General features: G+C 42.7%; 1 protein-coding gene and 1 long non-coding RNA gene across 2 annotated transcripts in view; one reads left to right on the forward strand and one right to left on the reverse strand.

Moving 5' to 3' along the window:
• The window catches only part of LOC309652042, a 496,156-nt gene that overhangs the window by 453,528 nt on the left and 27,360 nt on the right, over nucleotides 1-15,268 (forward strand). The window lies entirely within an intron of this gene.
• The window catches only part of GPC4 (glypican 4), a 108,237-nt gene that overhangs the window by 2,502 nt on the left and 90,467 nt on the right, over nucleotides 1-15,268 (reverse strand). The window contains exons 4-8 of the mRNA XM_082445346.1: nucleotides 7,228-7,393; nucleotides 1,837-1,967; nucleotides 1,597-1,743; nucleotides 866-1,002; nucleotides 29-204 (exon numbers count right to left, since the gene is read on the reverse strand). Coding sequence (XP_082301472.1) covers nucleotides 29-204; nucleotides 866-1,002; nucleotides 1,597-1,743; nucleotides 1,837-1,967; nucleotides 7,228-7,393 — 757 coding nt within the window. The remainder of the gene's footprint in view (nucleotides 1-28; nucleotides 205-865; nucleotides 1,003-1,596; nucleotides 1,744-1,836; nucleotides 1,968-7,227; nucleotides 7,394-15,268) is intronic.

Raw genomic sequence — 15,268 nt, forward strand, 5'->3', positions numbered from 1 at the left:
TTTGTCCTTTAGAAGCACAAATGCTTACTGATATCAAAGAAGTCCACATCGTTCCCATTATAAGCATTCTTCATTTTACTGGTCATAACTCGAAGAGCCATGATTTGACGAAGGATCAGTATGTCAGGTTTGCTGGTGTCAACCTGGACTTCCGGATTATTGCCCTGGTTGGCTAATCCGTTTCCTGTCACTGCAAACAGGTACCTGCAATGAGGAATGACCCCATTCACATGATCAGTAAAACAAAAAGTTACAGAAGATCGTCAAAGATTCCTGCCTAGGTTCTAGTATTTTCCACTGAGTGCAATGAACTGCAAGTGCTTGCCTTTCGAATAACTCAAAGCTCTCCTTTTCCTGGGTATACATTACGTTTCTCCAATCTGACTGTGACCTTTTTGAAAACTACCTATTTTGCGGAGGTTGGTGGGTCAGAGTGAAGTGGGTACTCGTCTAACTTACTGAGTATGTAGGGGAGGGACACAGAGCATCATCAAGTAAGAGAATGAGACCTTTGGAGAACTGGTACTTTATGAGGCCAGGCCATCGAGCACAGGACCACAGGTATAAAACATTAAAAATAATGACACTATTAAAACAGCTCAATCCCTCATTGCAGCTGTAACACCAGCTTATAACCACTGTCACAAACCTTTGCCCCAGAACTCTTTGCAAGTAGCTGGGGGCCTTCCCAACACTTCTACAGCAGAGCCAATTCCTAAGAATGTCTAGAAGCCTTCCATGTTGTTGCCACCTACTTGTGAAATGCTTCATGCTGCCTCGACTAAACAACTGAGCAAACCTTCTCTGAAAGGTCTCCGGGCATCCAGGAAGGGAGAGATTGCACACCTGTTCGACGGAGGCTAACCTGCTTTTGCCTTTTCCATTCCAGCAGTCATCCTCATTGCCGTTTCCTGCAGCCATCCTCTCATCGTTGCAGACGTTACTAGGAAGAGAGGACCAGAACTTCTTGGCCTGTTTCAGTTTCTCCTTGACATCAGTAACCTCATTGAGAGAGAGAGAGAAAAAGAGACCTCTGTAAAACCCTAAAACTACCTACACATGTGTCTTTTTCATCACTGTAAAGTATCTCCACAGTCTCTCTCTAGTCAGAGGAGAAAAATACAGATCACACTGATATGTAAAACGTATAAAATCACCCGAAGTATTAACAGGTGAAATAGAAGCTCTGTGAAAAAAATGCTGCCTAGTGCCTAGATCCACCGTCCGTTCTCACTCCTCATTAGAACCGCCCTCTGAGGCCCACCAGGTCTCACGCCCCGGAGATACACTGATAAGACACAGTCTCTTCTGGCAGGGCTTTTATAACTCAGGATCCAGCCTATGTGTTACCCACACTGTGAAACAAAAGGCAGGTGTCCAGATATGCCTCAGTGCACCCCACTTGTTAGCCTACGGATGAAACTTCTGAGCTAGGGAATCAAAGAGGCAGATTCACCGACATCCCTGTGCAATTTGCTGGAAAACTTCCACTTGAAAAGATCCAACAGTTGGAAGCGTCCCAAATAAAGATGCATTTTGAGCAAATGTTTTCAGTTCTTTGTCATTAAACACGGCCATTCCTGCCAAAGTGCTCACCAGTCGGTCCAAACTAGTGCCAGCTGCTGTGGTTGGGCGCTCCTCGGGGTGAAAGGGTCTGAAGCGGGCACTGAAGGCACTTTCAGAGATGGAACGGGAAATCCGACCAGCTGGGAGAGGCTTAGGGGGTCCACATCCCTGGAAAACCTGCATTGGCATAAGTGTGGTCACGTGACGGAAGTGACAGCGCAGGCTGAAGCAGGCCCCTTCCTCTCCTTTCCAGGACCCGGCCTTCCTTACCTTCTGAGACACCTGCACGCTGTTCTCCTGCATGTTCATAATAGCGTCCGAAATCTTCACATCGATGGGATCCATGACCGATTCAATGTTGAAAGGACCCTCTAACCTCTCAGCCACCATCAGCATAGCATCTAACATGAGGTTTGGGGCAGAACAATACAGCATACAAAGGAAATCATTAGCTTGGCCTTGGGTGATCAGTCTGATTATTTTACTGTCTTTGTTTCCCTTGGGGGGTGGTGCTGGGGGGGCGAGGGAGAGGCATGATCATCATTAATTCATGCTTTTAGATCTATTTCTATGACACAGAACTTCATTCAGTCAGTATGTACCACTAGCTCTCTAGAGTGTGAAGTGACCAGATGAAGGCTTTATTCCACAGCAAGGAAACCCAATCGGGAACCTTCTAACACACTGATTATTCATCCCTCCATGTGTCAGTGGCTGTTGTTGTACGGCTCTGAGCTAGCTCCCAGCTGACAAACCTAAGGCTGGAAGCAGAATAACATGCCAGTTCTCCCAGGGACCTCCACGGATCTTCTCATTTCATGTTCCATTTACAAGAGTCAAAAACATAAATCAGGGGGCTTCCCTGGTGGCGCAGTAGTTGAGAATCTGCCTGCCAATGCAGGGGACACGGGTTCGAGCCCTGGTCTGGAAAGATCCCACATGCCGTGGAGCAACTAGGCCCGTGAGCCACAATTACTGAGCCTGCGCGTCTGGAGCCTGTGCTCCGCAACGAGAGAGGCCGCGATAGTGAGAGGCCCGCGCACCGCGATGAAGAGTGGCCCCCGCTTGCCGCAACTGGAGAAAGCCCTTGCACAGAAACGAAGACCCAACACAGCCATAAATAAATAAATAAATAAATAAATAAAGTTTTAATAAAAAAACAAAAATCAGTTCGAATCCTGGCATACCAATTCTTTTCTTTCATTTTTTAAATGAAACCCTTTCAGATCCTTGAATGCGCAGTTAGAAAATACAAATGAAAGTGCTCTTAGGAATTTTAATGACCTTCCAAATAATGACATTTTGAGAAATGCAATTTTTGTATTAAGATAAACTTCCCATTTCAAATACAAGGGCCTTGAGTTATTTTAAAGCAAAAACATGTACCTCTTTTTATTCAAATGAAAAGACAACCCAAGACAGGGCACAAAATCCATGTGTTCACAATGTGTGTCTTCACTAATTACTCTGGAAATCACTTTTGCATTTTGGAAGAGTCTAGAATTTTTTAGGACACACTGAATCTCTTAAATGAAAAGCGCTGTATGGGTTTTCTTGTCATCCATGGTTCTTGGGATTACGAGATTTAGTATTTTTCCCTGATACTTATTGCGTAAAATTAGAAGAAATTGGAAAGGTAATCTCCAAATGAGAAAAAGGATGCCTCATTCATGACAAGCAGTGAACTTTTAAACTTGTTCTTTCCCCTTAAAGGAGAGTTAGGCTCACATTCTCCACAGCCTTCAGGTAGTCCAAGGACAGCTGCCAGAAAGAAGGGCGAGTTTCTAGAAGATGGTGTGTCTCTCTCAAAGCGCAGGCCACAGCTGAACTTCTACCTAAGCTCGCTGACGGAAAGGAGTTCTGGCATCAGCAGATCAGTGAACCCAGATCTGGTCAGCAACCTTTCACCTTCCCCCGAGAACAAATGCAACCCAACATTTTAAAGCATGGGCTCATTTCTTTCAACTACCGTTCCGATGTCACAAACCACGAAGAGATGTCCGTGCAATGCAATTTTTTTTGAAAGTCGTAACAAATGAAGTTTCAGGTTGCATTGTGGTAAGCGCCAATAAACTGACACTTCCAACCTCTAAGGAAAGGCTGCCAGCATGAATCTACCATTGTGCGCGAGGAGAGGAAAGATGCGTTTGATGTGCTAGCGAAAGGGGACTTTTGTAAACAAGCGGAGCACAACCTAAACGTGTTCATCATCGTCAAAGCATCGGGGCTGCCACGCCCGGAGAGCACATGCCTTCGGGGCCGAGGAGGAGTTGCTGGCTCCAGAGAAAAAGATCATGAAGGGACACACCATAAACATCTCAAACACAGAGGTTTCAACAGGAAGGAAACAGCGCACCTCGTCACTACTTATTCCCCTAGTGGCAAGGAAAGGCCAGATCGTGAACGTGTTCGTGTGTTTGCGAAAGGGAACATAAACCCCAATTCTTCTGGCTGTTTGGTGTCTTTGTCAACTCCAGGCCAGCCGGCCGTGCACAAGGGCCCGGGAAGGGAGAGGGGCCAGGCCCTTGTCGCGCCGGTGCCATGGCGTTGCGTGTCCCGCGACTGAAGAATGCGAGTGAGGCTGTGGTCTGCCTGAAGCCTGCAGCCCGGGAGCCAAAGGCGCCCCTCAGCCCCAGGGCAAGTCCAGCCTGGCTATCCACTGGGCGCCTCCATAGAAGCGGCCGGCCCTGATGAGGAGCTCCAAGAGGAGTCCCACGATGGCCGGTCCGGTGTTGTTGCCTCTGATGGATCTAGGCTGCAGGTCTCCCTTTGTGGGCTATCTGACCGGCTCCTGCTTCTTGCCAGGAACTGGCTGACGTCCCAGCCAGCAATCCCGACCCCCTCATACTAAATTCCCAGTGGCAGCAGACATGTGACGTTCATAAGGGTGGCTAGGAGTCAAATGAATGTTACCATGACGGCAGGATGCGACGGAGAGCAAGTTGCACCTACCCGTAATTTATGATTCCCCAGAAACTGACTTTCGTGTTGGTGGTGGTGGTGGGAGTATATTTCAAAAAGAAGGTTTCCTGTAACCAACCTCTTACGAAGCCAAGTCCAAGGTGTTTTGACTATTCGGATCCACCTTGATAAAGGTGGACGGCAGTTGAATAGGTACAGTTCAAGAGAGGGACAGAAGAGCTCGGCAGCGAGAAGGCAGAGTTGGAAAACTCATCCTCAGTCTCTTCAAAGGGTCTAGTCCCACTGCAGGATTTCAGTGCTCACGACACTCCCCCCGCCACCCGGGCAACAAAGCAGCCCCTTCTCACGAGGGAAAGCGATTCCTCTTGCACTGTGCCGCCGATAATCAGAGACCCACATCTTCAGCCTCGCGACCCGACTGGATGAACAAAAGGCAGTTTCCCGACTTAACCCCAACATCTGATTTAAAGAAGCGGGGAAAAAAGCCCTTGCCCATTCATTAACTGCAGTCATTTTAAGGGGGGAAAAATTCCTTGCAAAGAAAAAAAAAAGAACTTATGGCCAAGGTATGTAAATTGGGACTGAATTCTATAACCACAGAGCAAATTAATTAAACCCTTGTGAAAATCCACGAAAAAGCACTGGAGATTAACAATGCCTATTACTCCTGGCCTTTTATATCAGCTTATTAGAAATAAATAATAAAACACCCATTAAAAATGAAGTTTAGATATAATTATAGTCCTCCTCCCTCCAGAAAGTATCATTTAAAATAACTGAAGAAAATTGATTCTGAAATCCTACCAATTTCCACTTGGGTTGAATTTTTGTTTCATCAAAGACAACAAATGTAATTTGTAAAACACACAGAGAGAACAGTGGCAGCAAGGGAAGTCCTCCTTGATTTAGAGTACCTGGTTGAAGACGTTAATTAAGCAAGCCAGAGTATGGTTTTGATATGGACCTGCAGACTCTTGGAAAAAAATATGTAGAAGAATTTGTATTTTAAGATGAGTTTCTGAGTTACAGTTTCTGTCAGACACATTAGAAGAACAGAATAGTGTACTTCATTCCTGATGTGCCTGTAGAAAAGTTAGCCAAACTAGATCATTGTCACCAGACATTTTTGCTACTGTATGGCAAATGCTACAGCTCTGCCCAGAGAACTAGTGCATTAGATGTTACAGGGGAAAGCGGAAAGGCAAACCATCTTGTTTTTTAAAAATGAATTTAGCAAAAGTGAGCTGCAAACTTGACATTTGGGGTGGGGGTGAGAGTGGGATTAAAAAAGAGAGAAAGAAAAAACTTTCAACTTTAGATCTAGAAATGCCATGGGCTTTTATTTCCATGGGAAATGTTTTCCAGCAACAATTTCTCCCATGGCTTCTTTCTGATTTGTGCGTGTGTGTGTTGGCTGGTCTTATGCCTTCCCTTTCATGGGATTCTGCTTTTCTGTGTGTGGAAGATTTCTTCAGGTCTTCTCGCTTTGAGCTATTTAGGCTACAATTGTGCTGAAGCGTTTAATATTCACATCTTTTTTTCTTCCCTTGTGTCAGTGTTCTCAAGAATCTGTTGGAGCCAATTTATTGATGCACTTTCAGAGTTAATATGGTAATCAGCTCTCATGCAGACTAAACAGCATTCCCCGGCTCCAATCCCCGCATTCCCCTCCCCCAAAAAACCCTCAGCAAATCGCATACGTGTTCCCATGATGCGGACAAATAAGTGGAAAATAGGTGCTTACAAAGACACTCAAATTCTACAATTATGTAAATGTAACTGGGTATGGGAGAAAAACCTGAGTTTGTTTTGGGGTGTTGATAGTATGTGGGTGAAGCCCCCACCACTAGCACCTTCAACAACCGCCACTGACATTCCGGGATTCCCATATGCATTAAGCAGGCATCGAGGGAGTCAATGACTGGATATCTCAATCATCCATAATTTGTCCTTTCCCACAAATCATAATTAACGTTCTTAGAAACAGGCCACTTTACTTCCATTGCTGTCTGGGTTCCCAGTAATGGTTTTCTAAGATTTAGATGTAGATGAGAACACTGACCTCTAAAATTATCAGGACAAAAGTCCTTCCATTCTCACCAGAGCAGTCTGTGATTGTTAAATCTCTACAGAAACATAACCCTTAAATTTCCACAATCAGATTGCACCTGATCCAAATACCCAACAGGTATCTGGCCGTTTGCAGATTTGGTTGCAATGTAACAGATATAACACTTGAAAAGCCGCTTTCACAGCTCAGTGATGGCTGTACTCCAGCATTTACATGGATACCAGCCTATGATGCAGAACTAAAACTGACCTGTAGGGGGAAAATGTCAAAAAATCACTTTCTTGTTATTAAAACTTGGTATTCGCTGTGTCTAATGTCTGTCTAACGTCTTCAGAAATGCCACCATTAGCTCAAGGGAACATTTACCTGTAGAGTGGTGTGAACTTTGAGTACAGTTAGAACTCTGGCAAACACTACATAACGAACAGAAATTTCATCGCTGACAATTAAAACATTCCTTGGGGAATTCCCTGGCGGTCCGGTGGTTAGGACTCTATGCTTTCATCGCCAGGGCCTGGGTTCAATCCCTGGTCGGGGAACTAAGATCCCGCAAGCCACGTGGCATGGCCAAAAAAAAAAAAATTAAAATTAAAAAATAAATAAAGCATTCCTTGTGGCCAGAAGCTTAGCAATCAATAGCAACAGAAATACATTAATCGCCTGCTCACCTATGAAATTGTTCCACTCGAAATCAAGATCCCCTTGGTTGGCCAAACAACCTCTCATGATGTTGGAGCAGTAGTTGTAACAGGGTTTCACAGTCACGAGACCTTGGCAGTGGGAGCAGTAGATCATCTTCAACAGGGCATGGGTACACTGGGCTGTGGGATTTACCTAATTGGGAGAAGAAAAAGACAACGGTGGGGCAAAGATAGACACAGCAATTGCAAGTCTATCAAGTTGACTTTGAAGGCTTGGCCATGAACTTCCCTTAAGAATGAGTTGTGATGGGTCACATTTAGCAGGCCTGGCTTGCTTCCTGAAGAGCAAAATTAGATAAAGAAAAGGGGTATGCTGGGAAGAAGGCGGAGGTAGGGGTGAACACTGAATTACCTTAAACAACAAAGTTGCATATCACAGACACACTCAACTACTCACACTCATTTTAAACGGCTCAATGATTTCAAAGTCCTTTTACAAATAAATTTCCAGGATCGCCGTAAGACGCAGTAGTAGAGGTGGTCTTTACCTGCCCACCATCCATGGCCAGCTGTGGCCTCTCCCATCACTGTGTTTGCCTTGCCAGACTGGAACTCAAGCACATCTTCTCTTCAAACACATTGACTACAAGACTGCCCTTTCAAACGTAAGCCCCCAGTCAAAGTTTAGAAGGGTACCTCGTGTGTACTCCCTTCTGTGCCAATAGCTGCACAGAAGACAAAATTAATGTAGCCTACAGGAAAGAATGTGAATAAATTTGAACCTGGGGTTCTGTGAATGCCGTCCAAGGCTTGGGAGCAGTACAGCATAGACTGCTCAGGGAACACTTGATGAAGAGGTGGGACTTCAGCTAAACTCTGAAGAAGGGGTTGGATTGATTTATTTATTTTTAAAATTTTCATTGAAGTAGAGCTGATTTACAATGTTGTGTTTAATTTCTGCTGTACAGCAAAGTGACTCATATTTATATTCTTTTTCCTATTCTTTTTGAATATAGTTCCCTGTGCTGTACAGTAGGATTCTGTTGTTTATCCATCCTATATATAATAGTTTACATCTGCTAATCAGAAGGGGTTGGATTTCAATGATCAAATGAAGGGAGAACATCGCAGTTAGGAAGAATGAAATGAACAAAAGCATACATGGTACTGAGCAGACCGTGGAATCTTAGAACGGGGTTGAGGAATTATGGGAAATAAGGTTGGCTGAGTATAGGAAGGGCTGTGTATGTGGCCAGACAGTAAAGGGGATTGAAAACCAGGCAGAAATCAAGACACCATATGGCAGGACACAGGGAGCTACTGAAAGTTCATGAACAAGGGAAGAGGCAAGGATGAAGGCGGCACCGAAGACGGATTGGACTAGGCGTCCTCTGTAGAGAAATGAGACTTGGTTTCATCTTTCTTCAATTGTTTCACCTTTCAATTGCACTTCTATAGGGTGCAATTGTCTTGGGCATAGAAGAGCCGATCCCATCCTGTCACTCATTTCCATCAATGCTTAGAAAGGATCATGGCCAGGATCACAAGCTGGCAGCTCCCCAAGAGTTCCTGTGTTCTCATTCTCTCTGCCCCACCCTCCCCTTTTGGAGTCAATATCAGAGGATTAGTGCATTCCTCTCTATCAGTACCAACCAGCTCTGCAAACAGAGACTTCTGAAAGCAGATACCACCGCAGGGAACAGATGCTGGGATGCAGGGCAGTCCAGCAGTGTACTTCACCTGCTCTGGAGCGTAACTTTGGATACCACTTATCAACAGTAGCCTTAGGAACAGGAATGGGGGATTAGCAACATCAGGAGACAAACTTCACACTGTTAGGCTCCTATCTGATGTACACACACACACCCTCTTATCTCAAACAGAACTCTAGCCTAAAAGCGGGAGGAACATCCAACAGGATGGTAGTTGTATACACCGAAGTCAAGGTTCCCTGCGAACAATTAGGACTTTTCCACAGTTTTAACCAGTGCCAAATGTTTTCCTAGGCAGTAAATTAGTCCTTTTAACTACGCATTAACGTACAGTAAAATCTTGGCTAACCAATACCCTGGAGGAATAGCCAATCTGGATAGCTCAGTTTCCTGGACAGCTACAAGAGCATGCCTTTAACGTCACAGAGAGTTAGGACTTTGATACTTTCCCACCCCCTCACTGGACAGAGGAACAAACAGGCCTGGAGAGAGGAGGTGGCCAGACAATCATAGAAGTTGGAAGGGGCCCTAGAGATCACTGAGTACAGCTCTCATATGTGAGAGATGAGAAAACCAAAGCCAAAGAGAATAATCGACCTGTGGGCAACAACCTCACTGCATATGATTCTAGCGCTGCACCTTAGCAAACACTGAAACGATTTCCCACATATATCATGTGTCCCTGACTCTTTAAACTGAATATATGAAACTCGAATCTTAAGCATCGGTAGTTTTCTGCTTTATCTTAAATTAGGTTCCACATTGGTGAGACTGCCAAAATGGCTGGATTTTGGAGAGGTAAGGAGTTATGAAAATGCCTGTGAAAACCAGGTTAGTGTATGGCATTTTTTGATTATGATGCTTATCAGGAAACGATGGACTTGTGCGAGAAAACAATGTAAAAAGTTAACATGTCAACAAGCAGTTACTGAGCGCCTACTATGTGCCAGGGATTATTCTGGAATGCATTTGTGATTAGGTAGCAAGGCAAGTAGGAATTTCTAGACTATGAGACCTGTCCTAGAAAACACAAAGAAATTTCCAAATGGTATAGACCTTTTGGAAATAAGAAAAAATTTTAAACTCCACAATTGTGCTCGAGAAACACTTTTGGCCAAAGAAGTCCTTTCCCCTTCTTTCTCTTTTTGTAACTCTAGGAGGGGGTTCACCATATCCTTGGTTCAACTGTAAGTCAAATCATTTATGCAGTAGGCCTTATAGGAGTATCCTAAAATAGGTTGATGGAGCCTCAAGTTATAAAAGAGAGACCAAACCAAATGACACAGTAGAGTTTTATTAAAGGAAGATTATGAAGCTGGGTTTGGTGGAGTTTTTCCATTTCATTCTTTGGCTAAGTACTGGCTCATGTTCTGCACATGATTTGTTGTGTAACTACTAAAAATGATCACAAGGAACTCAGCTAAAACATGCTATGGAAACACTAAATAATACCAGAACTGGGGAAGTTATAAGAAAACTGGGATGAGAAAGGACATATGAAATAGCAAAGTTAGAGAAATTCTGTCTTTCGTCTCACAACCACTAATCAGACTACCATGCAGTGTTTTTTACATGAAGGGAATTCAGAACCTGGGAAATAAACCCCTTGTGTGGGATAAAGTAGAAAGACAAAGGTTTTTAAAACAGTCATGAGAACTAAAGAAATAGGGGTCCCCTGCAATGCTCACTCCCCCAGAAGTGATGAGACCACCCCCCAGGTCTTGGGTCCCCATTCTCACTGACCTGACCAAGTTCAGGATGGTGAACACAAAGCACTAAGGACCAGCTCTCCTTTCTGACTCTGGACTACCCCAGTGGACAAACAAAATTGCTGTCTCTCTTTTGGAATCGTCTATGGCTTCTTGGTAAAGAGCAATGTAGGTTGGTCAACAAGCCAAAGGAATACTATTGCACTGGGAAGAAAAAGCCTAATAGTATACAGTACTTCAATTTAAAATCTCCTGTGGAGTTTCTGGTAAAATCTAGCATCTCCTTGATCCAGTGATGGCTCTCGCTGTCATGTCATGATATACCAGGCCCTCAAGGGTGCTGCATCACAAGCTCTCAATGGTCTCTCCACATGCCATGGGCAAACCTTTCACCCGAAAGCAGATATAATAGTAGACTCGTAAGCAGATATAATAGTAGACTAAGTCATACTGTGTTCTGGGGATTTAATAATTTTGAATATAAATTCAACTTCACTCACATTCTACTCCCTTGTAACACTCAAAATCAATTACTTCTCTCAAGTCCCCAAATAACTTACTTACTGAAATAATTTACACCAGAAGACCCAAGACTCAGTGGTAGATCATGCCACATGGGGATTAACAAAACGGGTAATCGTACTCTAAGATCTTCCTTTAGTCCTCACTTACGTACTGATTCTCTATGGCATGCCATGCCACTTAAAATGATCAATCTGATTATTCCTTTGGGTCACAGGTCTTGACTAACGTTTGATATGTTTTCCTTTTGATTAGAAGGGTCTGTTGAGCCCAGATGTGACTTCCAGAATCCTTGGGGCTGGGGGAGGAGTCGGGTAGGGGATAATTATGGTTGCTTTTATAAAAGTCAGATTTTTCAGACCTCACTTAGCAATTAAATAGTTATTTCTCAAAATGACATTTAGAAAGAACTAAAGGAAGGAAAAGGAAAACTGTACACTCCTCCCTTCCTCCTTTGAACCACTGACATAAAGAATGGGTTAATGGTCTCAGAGAGAAAATGCTTATTCAGTTTCTATGGTTTCATGATCATGAAGGTCATGATGTTAATACTGAAGAGAAAAATATTCTGTTCGGTGTCAGAATTAATTTTCTACTAATAGCTTTTATTGGACTTTATTGCTTTATATGATATAGAGTACTTATTATGTGCCGGGCTCCGTTCTAAGTACTTTATTTGTATTAACTCATTTAAGCTTCAAAATAATCATAGGAGATGAGTATTATTATTTCATTTCACAGATGAGGAAGCAGAGGCCCAAAGAGATTAAGGGACAAACACAACATCTTCCAGTAGATGGCCAAGATTGGAACTGGGGCAGTTTTGTCCTAGAGCAGGTACACTCAATTTCCTTGATGTATATCTTTTGAGTGCCAGACTATCGGAACCTTGAGGGCAGCACATGGGCCTGGTCCTTCTGCATAGTTCCCAGATCTAACATAGGGTATCCACACACAGTGAATACCTCAGCTCTGGGGCTGGATATTTTCTAGTGAGAATTTGCAGGTTTCAAGTTTACTGACCAAATGAATCATTTTTTATGTTGATGGGCAAGTTAGGATGCAACTGTTCTACATGGAACAATATCTGACTGGACAACTATGGATGAGATGACAGATTTTTTAATAATGACTTATGTACTCAATGCTACATCCTTACAATGGTTCAAGATGCTACAGGGATGAGAAAAAAAAATATTCACCAGAGGTAGACACAAAGAACTCAAAAGCTCAAGTGAACACTGCTGGACACGAAGAGAAAAGAGGTTACTGGAACAAAACAGGAAACTATATATTTTGCCAAAGTTTTAACAGTTTGAAAAACTTGCAGCTAAATGTAGCAGAGATGATCAATTTCTACTAGAACGTGGCATATTATTTATATAAGAAAAAGGTTTTAACATTAATTATAGAAGAATGAGATGGCTTGATTTGTTTACTTTGGGGGACCAGTATGATAGAAAGGGAACATCGTCTGGACTCAATATTCCTTTATTAACTCAAATCAAAATCAATCTGAGTTATTGAGCATAATGACAATACACTAATAGCCAACTTCCAAGCCTTATGAAATCTTTCAAGACTGACTAAGGTGTTTCTAAATGGTAAGGTAACAAAGAATTTAGATCTTAGGAGCTAGTCTATGTTTCATGGTAAAAGTCAGTGGAGGGGGAAGAATCCTCATTTCCTTTTTAACTTATTAAGACTCTTTTAAAAATACTCATTCCTGCGTTCCTCAGGATATATATTTAACGTGACATCTGCACTCCATTTCTGCTATAAAATGCCTTTGCAGAAAAGTCCTTTTCTCTGCAAAGACTCTCTTAATATAGATTGGGATTTTCTACCAATAACCTGCATTTTCCAAACACCACATTAAAAACTACTGCTAGCCGCCTGAAAAAAGAGAAATCCTGGAACAGAACTCTTCACACAGCCTGGATCTCATTCCGGTAATTCAGAATGAGCCTTCAGCCACATTACACAGTGACGGCAGTCAACATGCGGCACTCAAGTTAGAAACACATTTCCTTCTAGTTTCTTCCAGTTCCTAACATACATTCACTGCAACATTTTCCCCCTGCACTGCCAATAGTACCAAACAAATAGAAAGGGTCTAGATTTTTATCTGTTCTTGGTAACATAAGCACCCAACAAAAATAACAGGAAATCGTTCCCCAAATTATGGTCAAAGAAAGAGATAGGGGGACTATCAAAGAAAGAGATAGGGGACTTCCCTGGTGGTGCAGTGGTTAAGAATCCGCCTGCCAATGTAGGGGACACAGGTTCGATCCCTGGTCTGGGAAGATCCCACACGCCGCGGAGCAACTAAGCCCATGCACCACAACTACTGAGCCCGTGTGCCACAACTACTGAAACCCATGCGCCTAGAGCCCGTGCTCTTCAACAAGAGAGGCCACCGCTCGCCGCAACCGGAGAAAGCCTGCGCGCAGCAATGAAGACGCAATGCAGCCAGAAATAAAGAAAATTAAAAAAAGAAAAAAAGAAAGAAAGAGATAAGGAACCCAAACACGCTGTGAGATGTGAAGGGTTTATTCAACAACTTCCCAACTCGGTTTGATTTCAATACACAAACGTGCAAAGAAAGAAGGTGGAGATTCTCCTATGTCCCTGATAATAGGATTTTAAACACATAACAAAAGATATAAAATAAGCTAGGACTCATTCAGGAATATTTGGAGCCACACTGTAGGTAAAACTGAAACTGCATAAATGCTTGAAAATGAGTCTTGTGTTTTAAATCAGACTCAGTTATGATAAGTTGAAACATCATTGTATCCGCCCCCTTGTAGAGGGCTCTATTATTGTTTTGAGAGTATTCAGTCCTTGACACTTCCCACACCCCTACCTTCCCCATGTCCACCCCTGTATATATTATAGTGTATAGAATATATATATATATATATATATATATATATATATATATATATATATATCCCACCTTCCTCTTTGCAATTCTAGTCTTTAAGGTTGTGTGTGAAAAAGAATATTAAATGTTGAATACATATCTATACTTAAAAGCTTTTTGTATTGCTCATTTTTTAAAATAGACATAATGATTTGGGGAAATGGCAAGCTAATTTGTGTAGTACTCTTGTAGGTGTCGGGGCATTGCGAATAGACAACAATGAAGGGGGATCAATGGAAATCGTTTTCAAGGCAGGACAGTCATTTAGACATCACAAGGCTAAGGCACCGATTTCTAATTACAGTCCCCGGAGTTTGGGGTTGGGGTATAGACACAGCCCCATTATGTCAGTGTTAATCGAAACCATGAGAATGCAACTCTCTTTGGCATAGGAGCTATTAATTTTCACGGTGCATGTAACCACTTGTGCATTTTTGAAAGACCACAACAGACTTCACCCTTCCAGGCAAAACTGCTGCTGCTAGCAGGTAAATAAGAAATGTATCATGAACGATGACAAGTAAAGATGGAATAAGTAATACAAAGATGTGTAGCACCAGGGTATTCGTGAACCATCTGTTCCTAATTAAAGGGACTTTTCTGAAGTTTGAATTGCAAAGCTCAATGGAGTAAGCTGAAATCACTGGATGTCTGCACCCAGAAAAACTGAAGCAAGGCAAGTATACTTCAAGTAAGAAGTGAGTTTCTCCTGAAGTCAGTTAAGCTTGCTGGTGCTAATAGCCTTTAAAAGGTTTAGTGATAATCAAATCATTGCTCAACAAATAACCGCAACTCTTTTGTTGCAAAAGTAAACTGGAGAAGCAGGGCATCTGCTCATGAAAAGAAAGTGTGAACATCTCTGAGTTAAGTATGCATAACTAGTCCCAAGACCACAATGGTTTTCATAGTTGACTTTAAAGACTTCTTTGTAGATGAAATGGGTGAGGTCTCCACCCTGAAGGGTCTTTTTCAGGCCCAAGGTAATTAATTCTACTGGACACCAAAAGAAGGAATGTATTTCTTGGGTTGCTCCAGTTCCACCCGCCAACTACATTTGGGCAACAGTTCCTACATGAAAAAACATTGCTTGGGTCCCCACAGTGTTAGAGCTTACTAATTTTTCTCAATCAAATGTAGATTATTTTCAACATGTTCAATTTGAAATATGTTTTTCATAGCCAGATCATTTACTGTCT

This window comes from Balaenoptera physalus, assembly GCF_965194825.1.
Source record: "Balaenoptera physalus genome assembly, chromosome: X".
In the NCBI taxonomy this organism is placed as follows: domain Eukaryota; kingdom Metazoa; phylum Chordata; class Mammalia; order Artiodactyla; family Balaenopteridae; genus Balaenoptera; species Balaenoptera physalus.